Source organism: Salmo salar, chromosome 13 (genome assembly GCF_965601325.2).
Source record: "Salmo salar chromosome 13, fSalSal1, whole genome shotgun sequence".
Taxonomy (NCBI): domain Eukaryota; kingdom Metazoa; phylum Chordata; class Actinopteri; order Salmoniformes; family Salmonidae; genus Salmo; species Salmo salar.
In genome coordinates this window covers 90,787,575-90,800,019 of record NC_138303.1, presented here as the reverse complement: position 1 = coordinate 90,800,019, position 12,445 = coordinate 90,787,575, and the positions used below count along the sequence as shown (strand labels likewise).

General features: G+C 45.2%; 1 protein-coding gene across 1 annotated transcript in view; it reads right to left on the bottom strand.

Annotated features, from left to right (window-relative positions):
* The window catches only part of LOC106568091 (ubiquitin carboxyl-terminal hydrolase 32), a 31,102-nt gene that overhangs the window by 4,414 nt on the left and 14,243 nt on the right, over positions 1-12,445 (bottom strand). The window contains exons 3-33 of the mRNA XM_014138114.3: positions 10,963-11,068; positions 10,576-10,694; positions 9,403-9,562; positions 9,175-9,306; positions 8,985-9,092; positions 8,771-8,886; positions 8,560-8,622; positions 8,376-8,459; positions 8,207-8,268; positions 7,991-8,093; positions 7,684-7,876; positions 7,342-7,499; positions 7,068-7,208; positions 6,806-6,926; positions 5,652-5,806; positions 5,053-5,134; positions 4,892-4,966; positions 4,534-4,672; positions 4,275-4,380; positions 3,955-4,128; positions 3,445-3,619; positions 2,981-3,132; positions 2,760-2,877; positions 2,323-2,528; positions 2,023-2,207; positions 1,817-1,903; positions 1,604-1,724; positions 1,290-1,481; positions 841-1,084; positions 351-742; positions 124-216 (exon numbers count right to left, since the gene is read on the bottom strand). Of these exons, the coding sequence (XP_013993589.1) occupies positions 124-216; positions 351-742; positions 841-1,084; positions 1,290-1,481; positions 1,604-1,724; positions 1,817-1,903; positions 2,023-2,207; positions 2,323-2,528; positions 2,760-2,877; positions 2,981-3,132; positions 3,445-3,619; positions 3,955-4,128; positions 4,275-4,380; positions 4,534-4,672; positions 4,892-4,966; positions 5,053-5,134; positions 5,652-5,806; positions 6,806-6,926; positions 7,068-7,208; positions 7,342-7,499; positions 7,684-7,876; positions 7,991-8,093; positions 8,207-8,268; positions 8,376-8,459; positions 8,560-8,622; positions 8,771-8,886; positions 8,985-9,092; positions 9,175-9,306; positions 9,403-9,562; positions 10,576-10,694; positions 10,963-11,068 (4,362 nt within the window). The remainder of the gene's footprint in view (positions 1-123; positions 217-350; positions 743-840; positions 1,085-1,289; positions 1,482-1,603; positions 1,725-1,816; positions 1,904-2,022; positions 2,208-2,322; positions 2,529-2,759; positions 2,878-2,980; positions 3,133-3,444; positions 3,620-3,954; positions 4,129-4,274; positions 4,381-4,533; positions 4,673-4,891; positions 4,967-5,052; positions 5,135-5,651; positions 5,807-6,805; positions 6,927-7,067; positions 7,209-7,341; positions 7,500-7,683; positions 7,877-7,990; positions 8,094-8,206; positions 8,269-8,375; positions 8,460-8,559; positions 8,623-8,770; positions 8,887-8,984; positions 9,093-9,174; positions 9,307-9,402; positions 9,563-10,575; positions 10,695-10,962; positions 11,069-12,445) is intronic.

The window sequence follows — 12,445 nt, the reverse complement described above, 5'->3', positions numbered from 1 at the left end:
CTGAACACAGAAAACACTGAGGTTAGTTTATACTTGTGAACTTTAAATAACTGAGTTACAGATGACAATGGACACTGCATCACATAGCAGAGATATAAGTTCTGTTTTTAGCATACAGCTTACCTTACAGCTACTGTCGTTGTAACAGTACCACTTTTCATTTGGGTTTTTGGCGTATGTCACATAGTGGCCTCCTCCTAGGATCCCTGAATGGCACTGCAAACCCAAAAGTGATTGGGGGTAAGAGGATATTTCAGATGGTAGATAGACAGTCACTTTACTCTCAGGCTTCAGGCTAGAACAGTAAAGTTCTTAGAGAAAAACAAATATTTGACCCGCTTAATACTTACTGAAATTGCATACAAGTTGTACATGGGATCCAGGTAGATTTTGTCTCTTTGGCCCTGGGAGGCCTCCAGATCCATGTTGTCCTCGGTGTAGCCATTGCTCTCTAGCTCAGACATTGTGTTGTCACATTCTCTGGCCGTGTCCTCACCAGAGGTGGAGTCACTGAGGCCTTCTCCCATGCTCCCCATCCCCATCCTCGTCCTGCTGGCCTCCAGCTCCATGGGGCTCTCCCTGCCACTGTCCAGGCTCTCCTTACTGAGGGACAGTTGGTACCTGCTTCCCGTGGGAAACACCAGCCCACGGCCCTGCCTCCTGCCCTCACTTTGAGGGCTGCAGTTGGGGCAGACGTCTCTGCTGAGGGGGGTGCTGGCCATCCTCCCTGAGCACAGAGAGTCTGCAAACAGACACATTCATAGAAGAACACCAGCCTCCTTAAAATAATATGTGGGATATGACAGGTACATCTGAAATCCGTCAAGATTCTATACAAACCTTTCCCATTGTTGAGAGTCAGGGCAGGGTTACAGACAGTGTCTCCACCCCCAGACTTTTGCACTCCTTCCTCTGTGTCGTGTAGCTCCTCCCCCAGCTTATCCCTCCAGCTCTCTTGGCTTTGGTCTGCATCTCTTGGGGTCAGGAAAGCACTGGGGTCAAACGTCTCCCTGGGAAACCTAACAATCTTCTGGGATTTGATCCACCGCCCATTCATAAACTGGAACCGTTTTAAATGAACTATCTGCAATTCAAATGGACAGAATAAAGGAGTTTTAGAGTGGGTGGTGTCATGTGCAACCTTGCACTTCAGACATAGCATTGAAAATGTTTGAGTTGTTGTTTATTCATGTATATTTGAATAGGTTTCAACTGTTGCCTATTGACACAAATATGAATAGGGAGAGGACAGGGAAGTTGATGCAGAGGGAATGAGCTCTATGTCTGACCAGGATGGGCGGCAGCCTCCACAGGTCCAGTTTCTTGGTGGCCAGGCGGTGGGTCTTGCACTTGGAGCAGTAGTAGAGCTCATCTTCTCCCAGCTCTTCCTCACTGGTAAAGGCCTGCAGACAGCTGTCCAGACTGATGGGCTCTGCCTGGGCCCTGCGACTCTGTTCCACACTGGGGTGCTCCTCCACGATCTGCAGGACAGACAAACATTACTTAGTGTACGACGTATATCCATTAGATATTGAATAAATACATTGATATGACCCCTAGGGTTCCACTGCTGCTGTTATCCCCAGCCTCATGTCTCTCTTACCCTCTCCTGAGAGGTTTGGTAGCGGAGGTGCAGAGCAGTGGGGTCCCAGTCGACAGCCATGAAGGCATTTCCCACAGCAGCCCTCTCATCGTTACACTCCACTGTGCAGCCTCTGCAGAACCTGAGGGGGACAACAATATAGGGTATCAATGAACATATTCTCTATCTTCAACCGTATAGTGATATGTTGTACTGTGTGACAGACTTAATTACCTGTACCACGGACACCAGGCGCAGGAGTTGCCATCTTTCTGCACCACGCGCAGAGTGAAAGGATACTGGTAGCCCATGCTGTCATCACTGTGTGATCACACACACATATACACACACCGATCAGCATCACACACCTGTACCTTTAGGAGAACACTGAACACTGCAAAGCCACCTGACAAAATACAGAGTGGTCTGGAGAGACTGACCAGTCCTGGGCGTGGTTGCTGGCCTCCTGAGGGGGCAAGGGACTGGCCAGGCGTGACACCTGGGTCCACACAGAATCATACAGGTCCCTGGTCCTGGTGTGGACTGTACACGGCACAATCAACGGCATCCCAAACAGGCTGGGGCGGTTCTTCTGACTGGACAGGAAGTATAACTCTGCCCGCATCTACGAAACAAACAGAAATGACACATTGTTTAGAAATGAGCATTATATAGACTTTGACTAATCTTGATGCACTGCTAATCTTCTCTCCATCTTTAGCCCATCCTGCAGTTCTTACCATCTTCCTGTGGATGGTGATAATGTACCCAGTGAAGGGGCTGTCTGAAGGGAGCACCGCGGGGCCGTCGGGGAGACCGTCAGCAAGGCTGCCCTCTGTGCCACAGGGAACCACAGTGCTGGGCATGCCCTTGGGGATCAGTCCCAGGTTCATAGAGTTTCTCTCAGTTACCATGGTAGCGTTCCCATAGGCTAGTGCTTGAGCTTCTGGAGATGAGACAAAGAACAAATGTTATACGTTATATTTTCCAGTGTCAAAGTATCTACCTTTTTTCATCTGTTTTATAGAACCTGTGCATTTGTTTACATTCCAAGGTGTGTTTGGTTGCTACGTCTTTGGATTCTAAACCCCTTTCATCACTTCTTACGGATTGCCTTTAAAAAAGGAATGAAAAGAGATGAAACGTCGCTAATGAACAGAAGAAACAATCGGTATACCATCTGTTTGTGTGGGAGTGGACACCACAGACGTGGGCGCACTTGGCACTGGGATCTCAAACGCACACAGGAAGCCGCTCACCGCCCGACGCACTTTCTGGTTGTCCAGTGGAAAATTCTAAAAATAGGGTAGACAGACAATCATTAGTCTATGTGCAGACTGTGATATTGACAGTGTGATGGATGGATGTACAGTGCTGGAGGATAGACGACGGCTCCACCTTAATGTTGGAGGCATGTACTTCAGCTAGGAGGATCTGCTCAGGATTCAGGCAGCAGAGCTCACTCAGGAGTCTCTTTAGGCCTGTGTACTTCTCATCCGCATTGAGCCGGAGCCCATACCGCACTGGGCATGACCCATCCAGCTTAATGACTGGACAGAGGAAGCAAAGAGCAAAGTGTTTCAGAGACACGGGATCCAATATACATTCCCTCAAAAGACAACAGGAACAGAATAGCTTTCTATTCAACACCACAATGTTACTGTAAAGCTCAGAGTCCAGTACAAGAAAGGGTGGACAGGCAACACACTTCCTGAAACATATCTCCAATATGATGCTTATGTTTAATCTTTTGGAATGTATTTTCTGGATGTTGTACTGTATACACTGCATTTCACTACACCCGCAATAAGATCTGTTAAATATGCATATGTGACCAATACAATTTGATTTATAAGGCTCACCTATGATCTCTAAATGCATGGAGTTATCCATGGGCAGAGGGAGAGAGAGGAAGTTGAAGGGATCAAAGCGTGCACTGACGTGGCCACAGGTCTTGCACTTGACCTGTGACCTGAGCTGGCCATGGAACAGGTCTACCACAATGGAGCGGTTTCTCCTCAGGTGATTCTCCCATGCCTGGGGGAACACAATTCACCATCATCACACCAGACAATAATATACGCCATTTAGCAGACACTTTAAGCCAAAGCGACTCACAGTCATGCATGCATACATTTCATGTTTGGGTGGTCCCCGGGATTTGAACCCACTACCCTGGCGTTACTAGTACCATGCTCCACCAACTGAGGTACAAAAGGACAACTTCTAGCAGTTCAAGATGACACAGAAAGCTAATATTACACCTCCAAATCAATATTTATACTCCAACAGCTACATGAGGTGATTCACCTGGGGCCTTATTTCTGGATCTCCCCACCATGACGATAGGAACAGTGTGTATGAACTCTGACCTCAGAAGCAACTTCCCAGTCTGGTCGTCCGTCACTGTCCTTCAGCTCCACGTAGGGCTTCTCGTGAACACGGTTCAGGTCCTCGTGAAGGCCATCCAGCAGGAAGGCCAGCAGCTCCTGGGAGTCCTGCTGCTGGAAGCCATTGAACCGGGGAGCGTACTTCGCTATCGTCCACTGAGGGAAGAGACGGAGGACAAGGAGAAAATGGAAAAAGACAACCATTTGACTCTTATTTTTTTAGGTTGAAAGAAAGTACTTTTAGGTTGGTAGTCTGTAGTGTTATTGGGTGGTGTTAGTTGGAGGCTTGTTTGTGGACATACTCTGAGTTTCAGAGGGGCCAAGTTCTTCTGTGTTCCGCTCCACAACTCCTGAACCAGATCACCATAGCATTTGGCCATGTGACCCCGCATCCCAATTGGATTAGTCCTGTTATGGAGACAAACAGCACAAATTAAAAAAACTTGCACACTCATCTCTGCTTGCTGTGGATTTATTTGACCAACGTTCTGCCCAAAGAGTATAATAAGCATGTATAATAAGCATGCATTCTTTTAAGTCTAAAATAATGCAGACACATACCTGTTGAGCTCGTAAAGGTGGTTTCCTGAGGTGAAGTAGTCTGTGAGAGGCTTGGTGTTGCTCACACACTGGATACTGGAGTTCATGAAGCACGTGTTGCCAAGGTTGCTCAGTCCAGTCGCACCTTTCTCAGTAGGGACTGTGAACAACAGCAGGAGGCAACAGTCTGAGGACGCTATTCAACCATCAAAAGCTTCTACAGCAGTCAGTGCGACCCCTTTAATGTTTGGAGACAGCAAAACAAGTACTGTCTGACAGACTTATCTATAATACATCCAAGAAGCAATCAGCTCAGTTAATGTTAAATTACAAATTAATGTTGTGTTGGTGCTGTAACTGTATGCAGCGACGGTCTTACCATTGTGTCTGTTCATCCTGTTGCTGTTAGCGATGAAGGACATCTCCTCTGGCCAGCTCATGTCCTTGTTACGAACTGATGACAACAAAAAAGTGTCTTCATCTACTCATCCTGACAATACATGATGGAGCCATTAAAAACAGAGTCGTTATGATGCATACCTTCTATGACCATGTACTGTTCATCTGGGATCTTCAACCCCTCCAGGGAATGGTCTTCATCATCAAGGAGGGTCAGATAATTCTGTGGAATACATTGTTTTGAACTGTAATATTAGAGTGTGTGTGAGTATTTGAGTTTGAGTGTTTATTGTGCACGTCTGTGTGTGCAGTGTAGGGTTGAGGGGGAGGTCCCAAGGAGGGCCATGGCCCCCTTTGGACTCAGAGATGTGTTTTTTGAACACTTGTAAGTGCCATTTCCTGCAATCTAGAACCTAAAATGATAACAAATAAAGCAGCACACACTGGTTAAGTGCAAAAAAATTATTTAATATTCTTCACAGTATTTTTTCTAGAATTATCCTAGTAATGTCATTATTCAATGATCTACAGAACAGGGACCATAGGTATGAGGTCCAGGCAAGCGCAATTCAATTAATTCAGTGTGTGTGTTTACATTTTGTATTTATTTATTTGTATTTATTTTTTGAATAGTGGCGCAGTCAAGTCCACAAGGTGGCGCAGTGCCCCTCTTACATTCTTTGGGTAGAACCTTGCCGTGTATGTTGACGAAGGGTCAACATTCTATGAGTCACACCCACCTCATTGTTGTAGAGCCAGAGGCGCATGTCTTCCTCCTTGATGCGGAGTCTCTGGGACAGGTATTCATGGATGTCCTTGATGGTGCCCACCCTACTGAAACAGCCCGTGTAGACCAACACACGCTTTAGGGGGGCACTAGGAGAGGGAACGTTACCTGGGGGAGTTCAGGGAGACACCACGGACACATTGAACTGCTCTGCACACATGATTGGTAAAAAGCACAGGAACGGGTGTGGAAGAAAATTCACACACACCATGTTGCGGTGGCCAAATGCTCTGACATATAATGAGGCCCAGATCCTACATAGCCCATTTCATCTCACACTGCCTGGCTGGGGCTGTGCGAATGTGATGAGCGGAGTGAAATATTTATTTTTAGAAGCGCTGCGCACAGGCATAAAAGTTGGTCTAATTTACTTAAAACGAAAGTCTGCTGAAGTGAGACTTTTTGCCCAGTGTTTCTTGGCTATTTACATTGTTTTGTTCACAAGCTAGGTCATTTTCCTATGTTTGAGTTTCAACAGCTAGGGAAGAGAAGACAACGCTTCTACTAGACAGACTCAATCTCACAGACACAAACATGACTCTAGTCATGCTACCACGGTAACCTCCCACTCTTATAGGGGCATGTGGACATTTGTCGTCTCATCTGTGATATTTTGGTTAAAAGGTCACAAAAAAGGTAGTTAATTTGTGTTCCTGTGCTGCCCCAATCTTGTGACCAATGTTCCCTTTAAGTGCCTTCCTCCTCCTGGACTGCTGCGCAGAAGAAATGCCATGCTGCGCAGAGAATTCTAGTGATTAAACTTTACTACTTTTCCCAGTTACATACTTCCTTAAACAGATCAATGCTTCCCTCTAACGTGGGAATGATGTTTGAATCAATATAATATCAGTCCCCTTCAATGCAACCAACCAAATCTAACTTTGCAAGATTGAGTTGTGATTGTGTTGTTGGGAGAACGCATCTATTGCACGAGCGGCGGTCTTTCAATCATCCGCAGTCGGGAGTGGACGTGCTTTTCAGATCAACATACTGAATGGCCCTGGACACTTGGGCAGAAAGTCACTAGGGCACTGTGCTATTCTTGTCCCTCCTTTACTTTGTAACCTTTGGAGAAGTGCTGGAGACACATGCAGGGGAAGCTCTTACCCATATTGACCCAGACGTTGTTCTGGGGGGTGCGGGCGGGGGGCTGCTGCTGCCTCAGGAAGAGCAGGTGTCGGGGTAACAGCTCCAGCTCAGCACAGTCTGTCTTGGTGTTTCTGATCACCTGGGAATGCCAACAGGAGAAGAGGAGAGGGGATGGGAATGTGAGGTTATCACAATGTCAGGATCAATAGGGATGATAATGGTGTTGGTTTAATGGAAAATCCACAAGCGGTCCTGCTTTACAGAGTTGAAATGTACGTACCGGCCTGGGGAGACTCAGGTTGGCTCCGTACCAGTGGTAGAGTGCCCTCCACACAGGCTCTGGCACAACCTCAAAGTCCCTGCCTAGAATCAGGGACGGGGAGCGCCTCAGTAGGCCCCCCTCCATAGTCAATGTGGGGGCCTGGGGGAACAGTTCAAGATGGACAGATTTAAAACTGAAACAATATGACAAGGCCAGTTTGAAGAAGAGGAACATTTTAATCTCTAATTGAGTCCATCCCCTTCCACAGTGTTGTTTGTGGTGCCTAACTTACCTTTAAGGGCTCTGATGTGACCAGAGACTGGTTATCGATGGCCCCAGGCCTTAGAACCACCATGTTCTCATCAGCCCCCAGGAAGCACTGGTTGTCTGTGTCATCATGCTGACGGGCAAAGCAGATATCCGTAGCAGTCGAGCCCCGGGGTAGAAGGCCTGAGGAGAGCAAATGAATGGTTTTCAATGACATTCAGTTGTACACCCACTCTCAGCACACAGTATGCAAGGCAAGGCAGGTATAATGAGTGGTACATTTCCTTATTATTAAGCTATACTAGTATCTAACTGTTTTGCTAATACTAAGTGTAACGCGGGGTGCTGAGAATTCTTAGCCACTCACTGCCGCTGGTCGTCTCGGAGGCTTCTGATGCACTGGAGATGTTGTCTGCGAACTTCTCTTCTGTGGAGCTGTGGGAGCTGGCCATGCTCTCCCCCTCTGGGCCTTGCTCTGCCCTGGCCTGGGTTCCGGCCCCTACACCACTTCTCACTGTGCCAAACACTAATGGCTGCTCCACCACGATATGCTTGTTATCCTGGAAGAGACGCCAACAACCACAATCACATCAGCAAAGAAATTATAGTGTAGAATGGGCACAGTATGATAAACAGATGATCATGGTGTCAAGCAGCAAAAAAGCCTTGCTTACATATTTGACGTAGTCCCTCCACTGCTGCCACCACGGCACTGCTATGAGGAACCAGTAGTCTCCTGGCTGGAGGCCGTGTCTGCTCGCCCTCTCCAACCAGCCCCTGCAGACACAAGTGAGTGAGTTTGTGAGTGTTAGGTTGATTGATGAGGGGGTAAGGAAGCATGTGTATGACAGCAGGAAAGGACACTGACATGGTGACACAGACACACACACCTGATTATCTGTCCCTCCTCTTCAGGGGAAGCAGGCCGCAGCCCCAGGACAATATGACACACCTAGAGACCAACACGATAGCAGAAGACTGGTGATCCAGCAGAACAAGAAAAGCACACACAGCACATAATGGTGACCAAAGTAGAAACACATGGTGGCTGGCTCTTACCTGAAACAGCAGGTTGAGGAACTCATTGGCAAATGCACTCTTCACACTCCATATTTGGTAGTCCTCCAGGGTCAAATGCCCTTGCTAAAGAACACAACACCCACCAATAGCCGGTTTCAATGTTTTCTGACAACATTAAAGAAATCTGTATGAATCCAAACTCACGCAAGCAGTAAGGTAATACCTTAGTGGTGTCATGCTCCTTCAGGATGTCTTCCACAATGGCATGGACATTAGTGTCCGCTTCCTTAAGGGACAGAGGCAGGGTAAGGCTTAAGAACCCAGAGTAGTAATGGGACAGCTTAAAACAAAACAATCTAACTACATACATTACAACAGTTATCATTATCTACAGTATGTCCATCATATGTCCAGTCTGGCCAAATGGTACTTACAGGTAGAAGGTCTGTGCGATTGTCTTTCCACACCTCCAGTAATGCCCCAACCATTTCTGTGATTTCCTCTCGAGACAGAAGCCCATCGTGGTCAACGTCAAACACTTTGAAACAGACTGGGGAAAAGAAAACAAGAGGAAAGTCACACATTGAAACTGTCAATGTGATGAAAGTATGACAAACAGCAAGGCTTAATGCTTGTGTATCTACTTACACTTCTGTCTCTCTGCCAAAGGCCCTCTACAGCAAGCAGATAGTCCACATGAGATTTCCTTAAAATCTATGTGATTGTCCCTGTTTTCATCAAAGGCATGAAACAAACCTGCACAGAAGGAGAAATGGACGTAACGATCGCCTTCAAAAGTATCCAATAAATCAAATCCACATCCTGCGTATTCTCTTACCTTCACTTAGGGATGTATGAATAGTGGGAGAAACTAAAGCGACAAAGGTTTCCAGGTCAAATCGTCCTGTCCGAGACTGAGCTTTCAGCAGCCAGTATCTCTTCTCCAGGTCAATGATATCCGATTCCTCTACTGCAAGAAAGAAAATCTATAAGTGGCATGACAAGACCCCTAGCCTAGGCTATTATTTAGTATATCTCCCAAAGGATCAGGATGACAGTCACTCACAGTGTGTTACTCCAGCCAAGGTCTGGTAGAAGGTGGGTGTGTCACTATCGTCTGTCAGGGTGACACACACCCCACTGGACAAGAGCCAGCGGGAGAAGGTGAAGGCATCCTTGTTCTGCAGGAGCCAGCTCTTAAATTTCTCATAATTTACCTTCTCACCCTGGTAAAGAAAATAACAGGAACTCCACTAAGCCTTGAACAAAGGTGCAAAACACATATTGGAATTATCTTCCTGTGTCAAGTAGCATTAGCAGCCCTGTGCACTTATATTTTATTTAACCTTTATTTTACTAGGCAAGTCAGTTAAGAACAAATTCTTATTTACAATGACGGCCTACCGGGCCTTGTTCAGGGACAGAACGACAGATTTGTACCTTGTCAGCTCGGGGATTCGATCCAGCAACCTTTCGGTTACTGGCCCAACGCTCTAACCACTAGGCTACCTGCCACCCCAAACAGGTCAGCAGCTTACAATTAGATATGGTATGAGGATACATTAGGATATGTGGCATGTTTGTAGTGAACAAATAAAAAAGACCTGGTAAGCATGTAATAGCAGATTTGCACCCACCCTGGTGGTCATACAGTTTGTGAAAACATGGCTGTCAAAATGTGTGTTTAAAACAATCAAATACAGATAACTGCTAAAATAAAGGAAATACTTGAGTAAATGAGGGATACAAAGCATATTGAAAGCAGGTGCTTCTACACGTGTGGTTTCTGAGTTAATTAAGCATAAAAAAATAAGTATAAAAATGCCTAGTTGCCCATTATTTTGGATACCATGGCTAGAAGAAGAGATCTCAGTGACTTTGAAAGAGGGGTCTCAAAGGAGCATAGGGGGTTTAAAGGGTGTGTGTGTGTGTGTGTGTGTGTGTGTGTGTCTCTCAGCCACCAGATCTCAAACCAATTTAACACTTCTGGAGCGGCACCCGAGACAGCGTTTCCCACAACCATCAACAAAACTACAAATTATGGAATTTGTTGTGGAAAAATGGTGTCGCATCCCTCCAATAGAGTTCCAGACACTTTTAGAATATATGCCAAAGCACATTGAGGCTGTTCTGGCAGCTCGTGGTGGCCCAACGCCCTACTAAGACACTTCATGTTGGCGTTTCCTTTGTTTTGGCAGTTACCCATACATATTCATTCAAATAAGGCATATGAGCTAACCTCAGAGAAACACTTCCTAAGAGAAAGTGGGATCTCTCCATCCACAGTCTGCAGCATGCTTTCCATGTCCTCTCGCGTTGCATGATTGCCCAAATCGCTGGCAAACAGACTGAAAATGTCTGAAGGAGAGCCACAAAAAGAAGCTTAGGCAACTCTGTCAGGTGTGATATTCACAATGGGGGTGAATCGCATTATAAGACATTTTCAAGAATACAAATTAGATACCACTACAAAAGATGGGTCCATTTGTGTGAAGGTCTATTTGTTTGTTTTTATTCTCAGAGATCCTATTAAATTATATATGCAATTATATGATTATTCTTGTAATTACATGATCAACACAAGCATCTATAGAGGTTCCATAAGTCTGTTGGTTACAATACTCACATTTAGCTTTTTCTTCATCACGTCCTCTAGTCAAGAGAACCAGGCCAACAATTAGGTTGTTGAAGTGCAGGCCTTTAGAGGTCCCACCGAATGAGCTGTATATCACCTAGAAACAGGGGAAGGGAGCTGGGTTCAATTCAGGTAAACATGTCAACTCAATCCGGTCCAGTCCTGACCTACTTGTTGTTGTAATTTGAAGAGTGAGTTCCCTTTCAGAAATCAATAAAAATGTATATTATCTTTGATAACCCTGTCAGGTGGACTAAAGTTGAATTCAAATATGCCAGCTTGTCCAGGTTAGCAAGCTAGTTAGACTCATATCAGAAGAGCAAAATAGGCTACAATCCCTCCACCTTAAAAAACACAAGAAACAGGATTGACACCCACCATCTCAGATTGTTCTGAAATCATTTCTGTTGTTTGAAACAGATAAGCGTTCCTGAAACATTGTGTTGAAAGACCATTTGAACGGCAATTATACAACCTGATATTACCAGGTTCTGACCACTAGATGGTGGTGTTGCTGCTAAACAGGCTCACTATTTTATCCAGTTAGAAGTTGTCAATAAATAAAAACATTCAGAACAAATTAATGGTTAAGAATAGGATTGGATGAGATTTGGAACGAGGACAGGGTAACCTCCCAATCAGAACAGCTGAAGTTGGGTACTACCCAGGTAGAGGTATAGGCACAGGGGTTTTCAACCTCATGAGCAACATTTTATTGGTTGAGAATACATTGAGTATGTGGTCAAATCCCTTCAAAAAAAGGTCTGGAGCAGTTAGACCTTCTCCGGTGAACATGCAAACCACTAGGCTACAGCAGTTCTAATGGTTCTGGTCTCTAAATGGTCTTCAAAAAGGTAAATATCCCCGAAGTACATTGTGTTTTGCAATAGTTTCTATTGGTGAAGGCTTAATTGTTTATATAATGGTGTATTGCATAGGTTTAATGGTTTCTAATGGTAAATGTTCTAATTGGTTCTCTTTTTTTAAAAGGGTTGTCATGCTCAGCATTTCAGTCACTTGCCAATTGCTCCAACGTTTTGGGCTAGTAGGAAACCCCTTAATGAGAATTGCACCATAGGGAAATACCTCAGAGTTGCCATTCAATGGACTATTCAAGGGCAGTTAGTTTGAAGCATGGAGGTAGCTAAGAGGACAAACTAAAATTGTTTTCAAGGAGGACAGGTTTGACTTGAGGATGACCACACAATTTGCAAAAGCTATTGATTATCTACTCAAACTGCCAAAGAAAATGTTGTGATCCATTTAATAATCACAAGCAGCAAATAGATCACTCAGAAGTAAAATGTGAAGGTAGCTAAGAATTAAGGGAATGTTCAGTGACAATGTCATCCCTGGAATGAAATTGTGTCCATGATGTTGCATTGCTTTCAATGAAAAGTGACAATGGAGATCCACATAATTCATCTGGTCATGTTGACAGTGAACAGGCTGCTAAAAGAATGAAGTCCTGTCT